Consider the following 18,182-nt stretch of genomic DNA (forward strand, 5'->3'; position numbering starts at 1 on the left):
GGGTACAGTTTCTGGCTGCCTTTTATATTTGAACATGCTATTATGTTTGGGTCGAGTTTTGCTTTTTGGTCACATCCAACATCAGGAAAAAAAAAATCATGAAAATACCACTGGATAATCTGCCAACTTTCATTCAACACTTATTATTAAACTTCATTTTGATCAGTTGTTTTTTACAGAAGAACTGTACGGAATATTTAACCACTTGATCATAATGTCTTTCAGCGCAAAACAACCCCACATTTTTCAGGTAAATAAAACATTTTAAGGGACAATATGTCCTTCTGGGCTTCCGTTACTTCTTGCGCTAAAATGAACATGCTCGCAACACATATTTCCAACCTTCCATAATAAAAGTGTCAAACGTACGGCCTTATTTTACCTAGATTTTTGTTCTACCTCATCATGAAAGATTGAAGAGGACATATCAGAGCGACAGGTATGGTGTTGCTAAAGCGAAATAGTTTCTGTCCAGCCTTATCCAACGTATTATGGTGCATTCTGACTACCCATTGCTAGACTAGTTCTACCTGGTCCAAATATACTGCGGACTAAAGACAACAAAACCTCTTCAATTTCTTGCTAAAAATTCAGAACTCAGGTTAGACGTTCTCTCTTGAACCGCATAATTTCACCAGACTCATCCATCTCTGTCTTCTGGAAGCCACAACCGTCTTGGCATGACCAACTGCCGCCAGTCAGAGTCCATCGCTGGGATGACCATAGTGACGGCCTGCCAATCTGCAGCAGTCCCAGAGTAGCAGTAGAGGCCAGGTTGCAGGGCGGAGGTGGGTGGAGTGCAATGCAAAGGAAACCAACTGCTAATGGGAAACACACTTCTCTCCAACGCTGTTTTTGCACCACAGCAAAGAGGCACGTCCACGACTGGCATTCATGAAGTAGGGTGCAATTTGAGAGCAGGAAAGCTGGTTTACCATAAATTAACCTTGTAAAATGTACACGTATGTTTAGGTACCTCAAAAGGAAACTTACAGTGAGACTCCAAGTGGGGGGAATAAAGAATTGAGCAAAGGGAAGCAAGCTGGAAAATTTTTACACAAGGGGCTCCTTGTATGGAACTTCTCCCTAAAGCTGTCATGGTGGTTAAAAGCCCATATCTTCGTACAGACAGTGAAAGTGGTACTATCATTTATCTAAGACGGGCCATCCACATTCTAGGAATAAAGACCACTTCACGCCAGCGTCCCCTGCCAGCCTAACTTTCTGCACATCTCGATCATGTGCTCAGCTACTGGAGATTTTTTGGAAAAAGGCAAGAAACCGATGGAACCGGGATGGCCCGAAGAAGAGTGAAGACTCTTGGCTGAAATAAAAGATCCCTTATGTAACCTGCCAGCACATTTTTAATAAAAAAGTGGAAAAAAAGATGATTTTCCAGATGTTGAAAAGCGAAAGGCGATATCTTCAGCTGCAAGTGTAACTCAGCTGCTGTTTTTGTTCGACAAAAAGTCAATGACAATGAATCATCCAGACCTGAGCGATTCAGGATGAAAAATAATGGAGTCATTTTGGCTACTACTTTCAGAGCAACAACCGAATAATTCAGAAAATATATGGCGAGTCTTTATTAAACAAAATGCAGAGTGGGCAGAAAGGAATGTGGCAGCTGAAGAAAGAGATGTTTCTATTCTCACTTTGGTGGTGATTTCACACAAAAGGGTCCTTCTAATCTCTGGAGAGCTAAGCACATACCTGTGGGATGAAATCAAAACCTTCTGTAAATGATATTAAAGAAGGCTTGCCAACCCCCCCTGCATACTTCCATGTGTTTTTACCAATTCACATGGTCCACCAGACTTAGCTTTCAAAGAAATCCTTGATTAAAGTCACAGACACAACCACTTAAAAATTACTTTGCAAGGAAGGCTGACGAGTCCAGTGGTTGTCAGCATTAAAGAGCATCTCAACCGGCTTTTCTAACAGCTCATTTTTGCTGCTTCAACTACTTATCTGCTGCTGGGAATGAACTGGGAAATTCCAAATGTAACCCATTTCTTGGTACCATTAGTGGCTTTATATTGATATTTTGATGCAGCTATGAGTAGTGAGGTCCAGCTCTGGGCATACTCTCACAAGCTGTCTTCACCCAGCCCTGCCAGTATTTGTTTTAGGACATACTTTCTGTTGTTTACCTGAATCATTCCCATTCCCAAAAGAAGAAATTGATGCCAACTGTTCCTCTGCTCCTCCACAATCGACCTCATCTTAAGTCACTGAGACTGCCCATATTCAGCCTGCCCGACGGAGCATTGTTAACTACGTTGCCTTGGCCACCTGCATTTCAGACCATCAACCTGTCTTGGTCGCCATTGATGGCCCACAATTGTTCTCTCAAGGGCACAAAGCAATGTGGAAGTGCCAGTCACAACAGCTCAGTGGTCAATGGCAATACAGGCCTTCACTGAGATGACCTACTTTCAAGCACCACCTTGCACTCCATCATCAATTCATTCTGATGAGCCTGACAACCTTTTACATATTTTACATTTAGGTACTTATAATTGAGACCAACTGTATTTCAGTAAATGTGATGCTAAGACCTTTACTTGCTGGTTATAAACCTTTGTTCTCAATAACTGTTAAACCATACCTTGTATGAATGAAATGAATGGCAAGACCAAGAAAGAAAAGTGGCTCCTGATTCTTTACATCCTCTTTCTTTGGTCAAACTCTCCTATTGCTGAATGACAGAGTGAAACCCCAAATGACTAACAGATCCTGGACACTATGTTTCAACTGTCAGAACAGAGAGCTTAGGTACTTTGAAGGATGGTGTGCGGTCACATCTTTAACCATATTCCCTCCCCCACAACTTCTCTGTGGTGGGGGTGCCGAAGCCTAACCGTCAACTTGACCCTGATGTTCACCTGTAGATCGTTGTTTTTATCTCTTTCCATTTTTGAAGCAATAGTTTCTTCCAACATTTAAAAACTAATCAGCCAGAGAGACACATGGTCAAACTATCAAAAGATTCAGAGATTTCTTTTCACTTTTTGGCCCGTTTAGTTAGCAGTTGTACAGCTGCACCTAATCCCCACAGGAAAGCCTTCATCTGGGATTGATTTTAGAGGGCCCGGGTTTGTGGTGGTAAAAAGAAAGGACTGTTCTGTATAGACCGGTTCCTTCTGGGGTGCAGGCCTCCTCTCAATGCATGTGATTAAAGGGAGCTTTGGCTAAATTACACCCAACGACTGGCCCTTGCTCTGAGACATAACCCTGGTAAATAAACACCCAGAAATAGATAGTGGGGTGCTCATAGCTCTGCGCTACACACCTGGAGATTCAGTCCACCGCATAACCTCTCCGAGCCAATTTACATCATACGACTGTCAGCGTTCCTCGTCCCAGAGGGCAAGCTCTGCCTGACCCATGACAGGGTTGAGAAAACAAGGGGTCAACACTCCAGAGACGCCCCAGTGTCTTTCTCAATTGGAAGACTAGTTAGAACCATAATCACCGGGATTTCTTTTTATCATCCCCAATTTTAGAGATAAAACCAGGCATCTGCTGGGGCGTAATGAAAGATGCATGTGAGTGGTTTCAAACATCTGTCTATTTAAACATCATTCTGCTCCACACTGTGAGGATAACAACAGGGTCGAAGGCATAGGTTAAGCTGGATCTTCATGCCGCTGAATTCCAGGCTAGTAACCTTTAAGATACTAATAGTTAGTTTAATGGCACTCACTATATACGCTAGTTAATTTAATGCTCTTAGCCAGATGAAGAGCCCAGATTCTGATCCAGTTGGCTTGAAACACATTTGATTCAGAAAACAGTTAGATGTGAGTCTACATACTATTGTATATTTTCCTAAAGCTGCTGTATGATAAGGAGGGCAGAGAGGGCAAGAGAGGTCCCGGCCATAATAATGTTTACACAGGGTTTATAAAAAGTACAGCAAACTCGGCACAGTTAAAAGCAGTTTTCTCAAAGTCATCATTATTCACAATTTGATTCTGCCTTTTCGCCCAAACCAAAACATTTCCATTTCATTTTTCTTCATCCAAAACATATTCCACCCGCAACCCAATTCTGCTGGCTCATGCTCTATATGTCTTGACACTCCAAAGAAAACAGGCTTACTGTGTGTTGTGGGGAGATAACCTGATTCAAACCAGCGAGCCTCTCCGGTTACACGCCTACTTTTCTACTGCTCTTTTAATTACAAAGAGAGTTGAACTCAGAAAGATCTTTATGTGCCCATCATGTCTTTAATAGTGGAGACCCCCTGATGCACCGTTTGTTGGGTAAAGGACGAGTTAAGTGAAGGAAGAATAAGAACAGACACAAGTGGAGATGTTTAGAGACAAAAGTAAGGGAAGACTGAAATTCAAGGTACTAAGTAAAAGAAGATGAGAAAATGACCAATGAGGGTGATGGCAGTGAAAAGAAGTTATAAAAGAAGGAATTGAAGAAGCAAAAAGACAAAAGTAGGAAAAAGTGACTGCAGTTATCACGACCAGACGTGGCCTGCTGACAGAGTAACATTCGGTAACACTTTCAAGGCACTTTAATAATGACAAGATCAAATTAGATAAACAAATCGTACCCAACGGTTAAGTGTAAGTGAGTGTATTTTGATGGCTTATTGAAATAAAAGATAAAAAGTGCTGAGGAATTTGAGCAGACATCATCTTGTTGCCAGATGAGCTCCAGTTACATTGCACCCTAAAAACTGTAACTTCCAATTCACTTGCACAATACTTCCAAGAACACATGGATTATGAAAATCAAGAGTAACAACATGACATTTTAAGCATCTTGAGAAACAACATTGGTATGTGTTAAGAGGATTCATGTGGGCTAGGAGTCCTAGTGTGCATGTGTGAATCTCAGAGAGATTGTAAGTCAAAAACTAAAGAAATACCATGACAAAATTGGTCTCGTAAGCCATAAAGTGATGGTGACAAGAACAAGTGTAAGTCGGTGCAAGGAAATAGAATATTCTTCCATAGACAGCGTACAAATCTTCAGCTTTGAAAAAAAAAAAGTAACTGTGCAGCATATTCTATTTTAGCTTTGCACATGCAAAAAATGGGACGCTGGAATTTAATTTCTTGAATTACGTGTCATTTTATCATTTTAGTAATTAAGGTCTGAGGGCAAGTAAAGATTTCCATTGGTCTAAATGCAAAACATGACTCATGTAGAAAGCACATGAAAGGTTTAGCAAAACAAGCGTAATGTTCCATCTTTTATTCCAGTTCTATGTTATAATTAAACAAAAAGTTATTCAATTAGTATTTGTATCCTTCCCATACTCTCAGAATGTATGAGCAGCACTGAACAAAGGAATCCTTCATCCCATTTCGGTTATACTATACGTCTTTTCAGCCCAGCCACGCTCCGACTTTCTGTTCAGCCCTCTGCAGTCACTTTTTGGAAAAATAAACACAGTGACTGGAGACGGTCGGCAGAAGGAAACGCAGGTGGCGAGCAGAAGAAGGCTAGTCAACGAGCTTCTGCTGTGGCTGCCTGGTCCTTCAGACATACGCCCTGTCTACTTTTCGGCCTCTAAATTCAGGAAATACACAGGAATGTAGCGGGACAGTGTCACAACTCAGGGAGGTCCACTTCACTGTCTAGCCAGGGGGAAGCATCACTGAAGCTTCCAAACATACCACACAGCAGTTTCAACTCTGCTTCTGTACTCACCCGCTGGAGGTACCGAGCGACACAGAACTCAGAGAAGAATTCAACTTCCTGCTGTCCCAGAGCCTCACTTCCCGGTTACGTGTCTGGAGGCACAAAAAATGTACAAAATAAGTTAGGAAGAAAGAGAATACATTAGATAAAGCAATGGTCAAAATTTGCAACCAGTTTCTCACCATATCAAAGCCAGTGGTTAATAGCACATCTTCTTTTGCCCACAGGACACGTGAATCTTTGTTATTCTGGAGGCCTTTGGCACTCTAGGGAAAAAGAAAAAAGAAGTTAAACACCTTAAATTCAGGCCATCATATGTGCTTACCTCACCTTCTAAACTGAACCCAGACTTCTGAATTAATGAGCTCATTAATGGTCTTTCATTTTCTCTATTAATAAGATTATTCTTGATGTGAAAAGCAGGTTTATGTTTACATCTGGGGCAAAGTTAATGACCATGTGACCGATCAATAAAAATTGGTTGCCAGAGGTTTTTCAGCCTGGGTTGTGTTAAGCAAGAAAAGAACGTATCAAATAAAATAAACAAGAACCGTTCGCGTCTCAAGTGAGAGCACAAGAAGGAAGGAGTAGTGCTACAAGTGAGTTCCAGAAGACTATGCCCCCTGCTGTCCCATTGAGCTCATTGTTATCAATGTAATTTCAAAAGTTTATCGAATCCTATTGACAAAATAAAGTTGTAAATGAGCAGCTTGGCTGAGGTCTATAGTATCTTTTTTTTTGTTTTTGTTTGTTATTCGCCATATACTTTAATAAGTTACATAAAAATGAAAGTGATTTCATAAATAATAACTGACCAAACATGGAAAATCGGGAAAAATTCATATTTTTTTAACCCCAAGATAACGAGGCCACTGTCGAGTGAATGATTAGCAGGTAGCGAAACGCAGACAGGAAGAGCGACAGGTCTTTTCCCAGGTGCCTCTGACAGATCTCTGCCCTGGGACAGACTGGGACTTGTCCCGTGAAAGAAGACCTTGTTATTGTTGATGTAGCAGACAAGATGCCTCCTGGCCCCGAGTGCGGCTTAGATTACCGAGCTGTTACATCGCGTCTGTGTTAGTCTTTGTGGCAGCAAAAACGCTGTTTCCAAGGGGAAAATGTGTCAAAACAGTATCCCCAGCATGGATTTGATTGGTGGTCTCCTTACACAATTGACATATGCTGGCAGGTTAAAAACAAGTGATGAAATAAGGGAATGTTCTAGTTTGAAAAGACAACCCATACAGGAGCCAAAACATGGAGAGCCACTTGATTTGCTAGCCAACAAATTAACATTAAACAAAAGAACCCATCAGTCAACAACAGTGTCCTCTTACTGACATGACTCCGACGACCCTAAATCTTTGCTTAAAAGCAGCTTTTACATGAGGTTTACATATAGTTTCCACCGTACAGGAGCAGTTTCCCAGGGTCCTACAGTGAAATTACAGTCATTATTATGACAGCTCAAACTCAAAGGAGTGTGGCTGTACATCTACAGGGTGCTAAAAAGAGGCCTATTTTAGGCTTTTACATCACAGCTTATCCACAACATGCCAGCTCATTCTCTCATCACTATTAAATAGTCACAGATGACAAACTGTAAAAACAAGTGGAAAATGAGCAGCCATGTTGCCAGTCGCACTGTGCACCGCAAAGCACGGTTCAATCACAACCTGTCTGTCATAACATATTACAAGTTCATTAACTTATCACTAACTGTTTATTTGCAGTAGTCAAGTGACTATACAGATTTCTTCTCACCCTGCCACTTGAGCAGTATAAGGTCAGTTCAAGTTTGGAGAACTACACGTAAAATGGAGCATTAATTCACAGCACAAATACACAAATGGGCCTCTCACCACCAAAATAAGAAATTTTAGATATTTTGGTTCGTGAAAGAAACCTCACAACAGAGCTCTTACTAGCTGTTGCAAAGCTGCCTTAATAAATGTGTGGCACTACTGCCAGTGCTATGGTACATTTTTTCATTTTTTTCAAGAGCCTGTGAGGCTGATTTCAACACAACGGAATTTTTACAGTCCTCACCTTTCCCAATGGGACAATAAGAATGACAACTTATCTTGTCTAACAAATTGACTCACTTTACGATGAGCAACCACCCAAGGATGACCAGCTCCAGTGCAAACAGCATTTCTAAATAAGTATCAAACTGAAATATATGTTAAAAGATATCACATAAAGTTTGACACGCATAATGCATAGGTGGCTAGTGCTTCGTTTCTATTACACTAGCTCATGCATCTGTGATAAATACAAGGCCCTGGGGCCAGATGTGGCCCACCAAGTAATTTCACAAGGCCCACTAAAGCTTTCAAAACAATTTGTTAGATGATGTTGAATTCAATACTCTAACTAGATCACCTCAAATGCATTTCAGAGTTCAGGCTTTGCAGATTCATTTCAAGCAAACTTAGACCTTAAATGGATCTGAAAACTTGCGGAAAGATGTGAAAAAGTGGAAGTATGTTTAAGCGACGGTGAGGGACATGAAGCCTTTTTGCAAAGTGACTGATATCATGCTCCATTCCGACATGTATTTCCAGTTAAAGGAGTGCCAATAAATAGACGTTTTGTATGGCCCTTTGCATGATTGAGTTTGACACCTGTTATCAAGAGGATTAATCTAGGCAGCTGGATTAAAGTGAAGAGATTGAAATTCCAAAAAGGCTTCTAGGTTTAAAGGTCTTAACCCAAATCCTGTTACGTCATTGAATTGAATGAGAAACGACACAAACACATTCGTTGTATCAACATTCATTCTGAAGTGTGTCATCCATCTCCCACAGATAAAGGGACTATGTTCTTTAATTTATTGACGTCGGCTGACATAAACGGCTGACGTATTTGAAAACATCTAAATCTTCAATTGGAAACACTCAAAATAAAGCTCATGTATAATAATGACTGAACTGGCTCCCAAGCTTTTAAACAAATACTTCCGTAGCACAGAGAGTTGACAATAAGTCAAGGATCGAATAAACACTTGGACCATGACTCGGTTTCATTTCTCACCCTGCAGTCAGTCCGGAATGCTCAAAGCAGGTAGCTGTGCAAATAATTATGCCTTGATATGTCCTTGCAGCCAGTGCAGTGAAATATAAGCCAGCTGTAGCAGAACCAGAGCAAACCTGGACCTCCAAAAAAAGGAATAGATCGCTGGAGTCAGCGAACATGCTGCTCCGATGGTTTAGACAACTACGGCGATAATTCATTGCCATTGAGAGTTTCATCTCCACAGGCGGATTTCCATCCCGAGGCAAGAGAAGTGTTGGCACTCAAGTCGAGCTAATTTAATCTAGTCACAAGTCATGCTATCTGAATTATATTTATACTTTGTTGAACAACACTCCTTTTGAGGTAATGTTACACACATGTGGTAAGAGTTGCATCATTTTCTCCCATATTAAGTCCTGCAGATCCAGTGCGTCGCACCTTATGGAGCCACTGAGATTTAAGGTCTCAAATATCATGAATATTCGTATCAGAAATTGCATATATTATTTTGTCTTCTGACACTCACTAAATGGACATAGATAAATAAATATAAATTGGTGGCATTAATGACAGAGTTCAGTAGGGTCAGGACAGCATTATGTTTCTTTAAACAACTGTATTATATTCCACCTAACTACAGTGCGACAAACATTTAGTTGTTAAATGATGGGTGCGGAGTAAAGTCATCCAATAGTCCTTCATTGGGGGATTTTCCTGGACGTCTTGTAGTCCCTATCTAGCTGAAGGTCCAAATCAAATTTCCATTCTAGCTTGAGAACATATCTGGTTTATAATTTATAAGTAACTATGGAAAGTGTTTTCTGGGATTCAAACTGTTGCCAATGTGATCCAAAACGATTAAAGGTGATGGGCGACAAATGGAGACTAGCACATGAGCATCAAGTGAAACTGCTATCAGAACTTGAACCTTGCTTATATATTTAAAAGGATAAAAAGTCTTATCCTTTCTTCTACGGATCTATTGAAAAAACAGAGCTAGGATATCACCTCTCGGTGAACCCACTTAGGAGACGACAGGCTCAGATTTGCCATTACAGCATCAGACAGACCTGAAGAACTCGGCTTGAGCCAGACAGCTCCAAAGTGAACGTCAAATAACCCTGATCCCACCTCCATGATATCATTTTCAACCGGATCTGAAGGCACGTGTAGCTATAAGCTCCCAAAGAAAGATGTCATCAGTATTTGCCGGGAGCGACTCTGGAATAACCATTTGATAAAGAGATTTCAATAGTGTTTCACTTCAGGCAAGCATGATGCAGCTGTCAGGAGAGCTGGACTATAGCAAACAATCCAGGGCAGCCAGAGGACATCACATCTGGACTTGTACATGTGTGTGTGAGTTGCCAAACAGAATCTGTCTTCTACATCTATGAATCTCTTCCAGAATTCCTTTCATCTCAGACCCCCTCAGTGGTTCTTTCATCAGATTTGACAAATATGGGCAATAAATAAACACAAGATACTATACGGTTCAGATTCAAGTCATTTTTTTGACTTACTGTTTATTATCTCCTACAGCACACGTGTAAAAGCCTTGAATATGTATAACATTATTAAATCCATTTTTTTGACTATTGAAAGCACCTGAATATAAGTCACATTTAATTTGTGAAAAAAAAACAGATTTTGTTCATACATAAACCATAACCTTTCCATAAGCTGCAGGTAGCGGTCTATGCCACAGAAACGTCAGTGAATTCTGTGCCAAAGCTTGGACCCTCACTTCTGAACAAGCTTTGAAAATGGGGTTGTGCACTCAGACTGACCAATGATGAAAACAAATTCAGAGATCTTCACCCCTGAAGAAGTCACACCTGAGCAATGAAATTACAGGCACTTGCGCTCAAAGCTGTGTTCGCATGTATGTACTCCCAGCACTTTCACCAATGCTCCAGAAGTTCGGTCATCTTTTCCCAGCACATAAGGGTCACAGGCAGCTCAAGCCAGTTATTAATGGACACTCTGGAAAGCTTACTGGTTTATAAACAGGCCACCAATTACACAAGCACAACTATGTTTAATTCAAAGTGCCAAATGAACTTCAGCCAATAATAAAATAAACCAGTGCTATCACTTTTTGTTGAAATCCTTAAATAGAGAGATGCAACAAAAAACACTAGAGCCAATGTGGCAATGTATATGAAAACTGTGTATAAAGACAGCTCAATCACACAAGTATACATGTTTCCATTGACTTAACCAGAGAGACGATAAGGAAACCAAGTTGGTCAGTGTCATGGAAATACGGTGAAAGCGCCACTCAGATGTCAATTACAGGTTATTAAATATCCTGGGCAAAAGACAAAATATAAACACTTCACATCTGAACTTGTGCACATCTGTGTCACTCACAGAGAATGTTGATTCAAACACCAGGATGGATATCAGGTGACATGTGCGCATGTGGGACCAATCATAGGCTCTACATTGATATCTAGTCCTGAATCTCCATTTCCATATTTCTCTCCAAAACACACCTCCTCTTTGAAACTGCAAGGCACCCACAAATTCACAGATGGATCCACACAAGTATCAGTGGCTACTGATTCGATGGGACACGAGCAACAGGGTTAAGTGGTTTAGTTGTATGTAGCTGAGCTGAGCAAGAACATGATCATGAAGAGAGACTAGCTCTCTAAGTCATGGTTGATTTAGCAAAGCATTTTTCTTTTAATTTTCATAAATTGAATATTTTCCATTGTATTGTGTTTCATTGTTATTTAAAGTAGTCAGGAGTAGCAGATCTTTTCGATCTTTTCCCCACTGTGCAATATAACTGTCTAAAAGTCAACACTAAACTATATATAACCCCAGCTGCAGCAGCTCAGCTCTTCGTCCCATTTTTCATTTCCTCCATCCAAGAACCTTCTCTGTTGTTTTAATTTCCTCTAATCAATAACTGTTTCCGCAAAGTTTTCATCACAATACAGGAAGACTCCATCCCACTCTCGATTAGTCTTTTCAGCAATGCCTGGTTTTCTACTTTATCCTCTCCCCGTGGCCAATATACTCATACTAAGTGCAGATTCACCAACATAAAATGAATAGCATCATGGTGTTGACTGAACTCAAAACAGTCATTTTGTACTTCCATATTCTCTTAAGTCACCATTATACTTCACTTTTCAGGTCCAAACCACAAGCTATTTGCCTTTTCTTCTCTCTCAAATGGATATAAATTTAGAGTGAGGTCAGAAAGGAGTGAAATCGGAGGGAACGATAACAAGGATGAAAAGCTCTGCTGCAGCTGAAATAGCAGGAGTGTGAGTAGACCCCTTTGAATTGGGAGGGTCATACTTTAACAAGGTCCTGTATATGCAGGCAAAAACCAAACCTATACAACTGTTCTCAAAGCAGACTAAGCTCAGTAATGATACAACTCCCATTTTTCTTCATAGAGTTTAGTTTCAATTTTAGGAGATCTGACTCTTTCTGAATTTTAATTGTTACAATCTCTTACATTTATATAATAGCTTCAGTTGCAGTGCATTGTTGGAGTTAGGTGTTTAGAGAGAGTTTTACTTCTACAATTACGAGTCCGAGCCATGCCTAATTCCATACCAGTCGGATTTGGCATGCAGGCCATTGGTTTAAGAGCCGCATATTTACATTGAAAAGTTTATCACTTTAAGTGACCTTTTATTTCAATAAAGAAGGGTGCAGCCGAATAAAGGCATATCCAGTCCTGGTAGAAACATTAAAATGTAAATACCTCTAGATTTCACTCTCACGCTCTATCAAATACTTCTGTTTCTGTCATTAGCCTATTCTGCAGAACTGCACCGCCTGCAGTCGTTCTTTCCCCCCCTGCCGTCTCATTTCCTATCTGTCAGAAGGAGAAAATCACGCAATAAAAACTAGCTGGGACGTCTGCACACCAACAAGCCAACATTATTCAGCTCACTCCCGGCGAGACTCGCCATGATCTGGACTGGACAGACTACCGGTTAAAAATAGCATCCGGCAGGAATCAGATATCCACATCTACGCTCAGACTCTTTCAGGATAAAGAATGGCTTGTCGGATGACCCGTTGAGAGTGACCAGACTGCTGGCGAGACAGTAAACTGATAAGAGAATAGTCTACTTACTTAAGCTTTAAAGACACTAGAGAAGTATCTGATGGGATGCTGAATATTATCTTACACTAATATACCAAACATCCATTCCAACGCCGGGCAGTTAGTGTTCAACAATTCGATTTTCCCAGTGCACTGTAGGGGGCGTTTTCCACTGTTTTTGTAGTGACGTGTGACCCACAATGTCAGTCAGCGAGGACGCCGCCTATTAAGGTAAGCCATTAAGGAAGGCTGTTGAGGATGTACAATGCCGTTCCCAAGGGCATCAGTTTGTTTTGAAAAGTGGAGAGGACAATTATTATAATGGGTTTTACTTAAGATTAGACTACTATCGAAGAATCTGCAATATATTATAATTACATGTTTTAAGTGAAGTATAACTGTTTATTTTACTTCTATAAATCTTTATCATTTCTCATGAATCCAAGGCCAATGAGGCCAAGACATAGTTTTTGTCCACTTCAGGCCACCATAGATCAAGCTACTTGCACTACCTGCTTGAGCAGATCAGGTTAATATATCTGATCTGATCTACTTATGTTGGATGCATGCGTTCAGGGGTGTCAAAACTCCAGAAGAACCCCAGTTCTTTTTGGGACGGTAAATGACAGAATAATAAGAAGAGTGCAGAGTTGGAAATGAAAAGAGCTACCCTGTGAGAAATATATTAAGGGGTAAAAGTATTGGGTTAGAAGATCAGTCCCAGAGTGCGGTTTGATCACAAAAAGCTAAAAATACTGACAAGAAAAATGGACGGTGCATGTAGAAACGCTTTGGTAGCCGCAGACGACGACTGGCTTTCTCACTGGTGTAGGTTTTCAAGACCTGGAATTATACTTCCATACCTCCACGGCAGCTCTGATCTATCATCAACTCCAAACTTGCACACTTCCCAGATCAGCTAAGAAAGACTGTAATTATATGAATGAGAGTGTTTTGCATTTCCTTTTCCAGTTGCACTCCAGCATCCCTGTTTTTCGCTTTTCGCTCGATTTCTTCTGATGATGCAAAGTCTATTTCTTATCTAGTTTAGAGCAAGGGTTAGTTTGGGGCTAAACTGACTCCCGTCCATAAAACCACATCAGAGTGGCTTCACATCATCAAAGTGTCCAGATGGACTTGCTAACAGTGTTCGAACAGGAGGCACACATGCGTGCGGAATGTCATCTGCATATCATTTGATGATCAGCATTAAGCGCTTGTTGCTTAGAAAATAGAGACGTTCCTAGTAATGTTTCTCACTCGTGGTGACCCAGATCTGAAGCCTAGTTTTGCTATGTCCAAGAAGAGATGAAGCAATCAGGAAAGTTTAGAGCGATGAAGAATGGAACAGCAAGTGTTTAAGTTTGTCCTCTGAAAGAGTACGCACATGTTCTGACTTCCCACAGTGCAAGCAGAGAGTCTGGATGAATGGGGTATGAAAATAATTGCACAGTTTTCCAGTTCATTCCGTACGAGTATAATATTAGTGGAAAAACATAACTCTGACATGTCCAAAACAAGGGATATATTCAAGCTTGAAATCTGTGTTTTTGGCATGTTTTTTACACAGTTTTCATTAATGTGGTTTGCCAAAAAAATAAGGGCCAAATCTAGTATGATTACCAAGCAGACAAAGACTTATAAGACATCAGGGCATTTTCTACTCTTTTTCTAGGAACATTTTCCATGGTTTCGAATGTTAATATTCAAACGATGAATCCAGAAAAGAGAAAGCTTTCAAATAATAAGTGTCTTTTTTTTAACTGGCCGTGCTCTTCTGCCGTCCAACACAATATAAACAAGCCAATCCACACCTCTTTTTGCTACTTTGGTGTTGAAATATCAGAATAAGTAACACCACTCTTGTCATCGCTCCAGGAGAAGACGACAGCCAAGTCTGAAGTAATCCTGGTTTACTTGAAATTGATGACATAAACCAAAACCAGAGAGATTAACGCCATGTCGTTCAGATAAAGGGCTGCAGTAAAAAAAATCTCCAGGTATGCAAAAAGGAAACACAGCTCAAAGAAGATGCTCCTTCTCAAGGTGGTAACTACAAGATTGCAGTTGCAGAAGCAGCTAATCATCATGTATAGTTGTCTCCAGGTGTCATCCATGTGTTGAAGGTGCAAATTAGTTGGAAACAAAAAGAACTTGTGCAGCCAGTAATGAAGCCTCTGTTCACAAACAGCATGCATGTGTGAGAAGCCTCATCCCTGCCAGCTGGCCCACACTGATACCCCTGTTCACCAAAAAGCATTACTTTCGAAGGACGCAACTATTTGATGTACAGAGAGATGAGTTTGAAAGGAAAAAATCATTTTTATGTTCCCTGAATACTAAATAATTTTGCGGGACAACTACAGATCATAAACCGTCTTGGACTCAGATGAGCTCTCTCCACATCCAAATTGACTCTGTGGTTATCCTCACTTCAAATGATTAAGACCTATTGACGGTGAGGAGATGTGGTCTGGATTCAATAATAAAGAGGCAGTTTATATCAGTCACTTCAGATACCATAAACCAAATAACAATTTCATAATCAGTCTCTCAGCCTCTCGCAAATACATGCAGTCATGCAAGAGTTCAGAAGATAAACACAGAGGGCAGCGGTGAGTAAACCAGTGAGCAGAGCAATAGAGGGTGGAGGCACAACATCTGGGCTGAATTAACAACTATTACCAGACGCAGCAGGATCGCGAAAGATATAGACCCCGGGCGGGTGTGACAGGATAAACCAGGGTGAGAGAAATATGGGACGCACATACATGGGACACAAGTCTGACAAATTAATTCTGGAAATGCTTGATAAAAATAAGGATTGCAACATTCCTATCTGAACTGTGCTGTGACATGGTTTTCCCCTCTATCAATGCTTGACTACGCATTTAAATTATTGAGACATTAATCATGTTTCTAGTGATGTTATGTGATGACAAACTCAAAACTAAATGAGCATTGCGCAAAGACAAGTTGATGCAACAAAAACATCAGATTTATGAATGATCAACAGGGTAGAGATCTTCAGTTTGAAGCCAAACGTTGAGTTGTCCATGGATCATGGATTTCGGAACAAACTCTTCACTCTTTTAAATGTCATGTTCTTGATCTCCTAGTGTGTTATTTGAAGTCAGTATAAGCAGCTCTGATTTAAGCATCAATTACACTCTTTGTTCGGGGAAAAGAAAAGAAAAATCTGAATCTACAAAATCTAACTTTAATGTGATACTCAGCAAGTCCTTGAAAAATAATTTTGTTGTGGAATTACATTGTTGAGAAATGCGGGTATCATATGTCGAGCTACACTTACCTTTGCTGTCCTCCACAGTATTGTTAATATTGCAAAAATAAATATTTAATTGATACATTATAAGATGCTAAGAAACCTACAAAATAAGTATATTGTATCCTTCAATAGTCCACTCTGCTAGTAACATGAAGAAGCTGATGACAGCACAGGGCTTCGCTTACAAGGAGAATTCGGATTTTCAAAAATAACAGAGACGTAATTACATGGTTTAATATTTTGGTATTACAGAAATAGTGTACTTGGAGGGAAGATATGGAACACAAGCACACTTTGCCTGTGTCGTTCGCAGAGAAGATGGTATGGAGGTTGTTCGCCCACGAATTGCAGCAAAACCTTGCTTCTTTTCCTTGGCCCACCTATAGCAACCGCTTTGCATTTTTTTTGGCACAGCCATTTCGTTCCGTCCTCCAGGCCAAAACCCTTCCAGCCTGTGGTTCTCTCTGATTTCACCCAAAGTAACAGAAGCCCAAGCTAAGCAGAAGGAATCCAGCCCCTCGGTCCAGCGAGCTATTCACTTTTCCTCTCTCCCACCTCATCCAGCGACCGCAGATATACAGCACGACGTCCAGTGCTGGCCAAAACTATGAGGGGTATTTTCAGCGCTGTAATTTGTAGCACACTTGGTAGACACACGGACACTTGTGATCGAAATGGTGGAGTCAGCAAATCCGCAGAGGGTTGCAGCCAGGCATGAGGAGGAGAGATGCTATGAGGGCACGTGTCCTCGAGCCCACAGTGGGAGTCGATGAATGTATCTACTCTCCTCAAATTGAGGGTGTGAGGACAAGCTCACGGGAAAGGCGGACGGTGGCCTGGATGGATGTGGAGGAACATTTCAGAAAATAAAAACATGCTGGGAATGTTTGGACAAATAGTCTAAAGGTTAAAATTTGAGGAGTGATCAGAAATCACTCACATCATACCTGGCTTGATTTATTTGAACACTCATCCAGTCTGTTTTTCTGTGAGCAGTATCAAGACTATATTCTCTTCCCCTACAGTCCAAGACCTTAATTACTCTCTCCACTCTCATTTCCCATAAATACACCGCAGACAGGCCTGTAATCAAGAGTTATATTTACTCCACCTGACTGAAGGATCGGATTTGTCCACAGGAATCTCACAATTAGCCAGCCTTAGTGAAACCAGACTGAGTTGTAGCACATAAATAAAATGGCAAAAAGGACACAAATATATAAATAATATAAAACAAATATAAAATACATTTCGGCTGTTAATTTGGTCATTTGAAAGGTGAAAAATTATACTAAAAAAACACGTCCGTCAAACAAAAAACACCTAAGTTCCATAATTCCATAATGTACTGCAAAACATTATAAAATACAATGAAATTTGCATCTCTGTGATCCCCTGCATGTGCCGCTGTATCAAAGGTTTTTTTTATGTGATCTTAGGAGGAAAACACAATACAGCTCTAAGGTTTTCAAAATATTAAACCAAACTAGTATTTTAAGATTAGAAATGTAAAAATTAATGCTACAAAAAACATCAACACGTGAATATGAATCTATGATTATGAGTTTGATTTGATCTTTGAATGAACTTCTCGCATATGCAAGTAAGTTTCAATACAAAAAAAAAATTCCTCTTCTTGCATTAGTCCAGACTATGACTCGCAGTACATTCTCATCCAAACCAACAATCAACTCATGGACACCCAACTCTCACGTCAGATGGAAACAACCATGAGGAATCCTGTCAAAACCTCTTTCGGGAATCGCTTCAGGGGATTTGTGGAAATCAAATCTTCACACTGATCTAACCCTCTGATTTAGCATCGGGTTTCATTGGAATTAAGATTCATGGTCCACACCCTTCGAGCCCGCTCTCAGTAGAAAGGGTGTTAATGGTCCTGAGGATTTTTGGATCTCTGTGAAGTCAAGCTGAGATGCCGCCAAGTCCACAACCTCACTGAAGTTGACTTTAAGTACAGTGCATGTGACTAAGAGGGCAAACATCAATGCTGCAAATTTGCATCTTCATTTTTTTCCCTCTTCAATTGCTAATTACACTACCAATCATACCATTATTTTTTCTTTGTCATATTTTTAAAATGCTGTTCTTCAATATGCTTCT

At 40.4% G+C, this 18,182-nt stretch overlaps 1 protein-coding gene across 3 annotated transcripts in view; it reads right to left on the minus strand.

Moving 5' to 3' along the window:
• The window catches only part of LOC128751677 (mitochondrial import inner membrane translocase subunit TIM16-like), a 73,429-nt gene that overhangs the window by 45,980 nt on the left and 9,267 nt on the right, over positions 1-18,182 (minus strand). For all 3 annotated transcript variants that reach the window (XM_053852893.1, XM_053852891.1, XM_053852890.1), the window contains exons 8-9: positions 5,853-5,936; positions 5,680-5,762 (exon numbers count right to left, since the gene is read on the minus strand). In XM_053852893.1, the coding sequence (XP_053708868.1) occupies positions 5,680-5,762; positions 5,853-5,936 (167 nt within the window). The remainder of the gene's footprint in view (positions 1-5,679; positions 5,763-5,852; positions 5,937-18,182) is intronic.

The sequence above is a fragment of the Synchiropus splendidus genome, chromosome 19 (assembly GCF_027744825.2).
Source record: "Synchiropus splendidus isolate RoL2022-P1 chromosome 19, RoL_Sspl_1.0, whole genome shotgun sequence".
In the NCBI taxonomy this organism is placed as follows: domain Eukaryota; kingdom Metazoa; phylum Chordata; class Actinopteri; order Syngnathiformes; family Callionymidae; genus Synchiropus; species Synchiropus splendidus.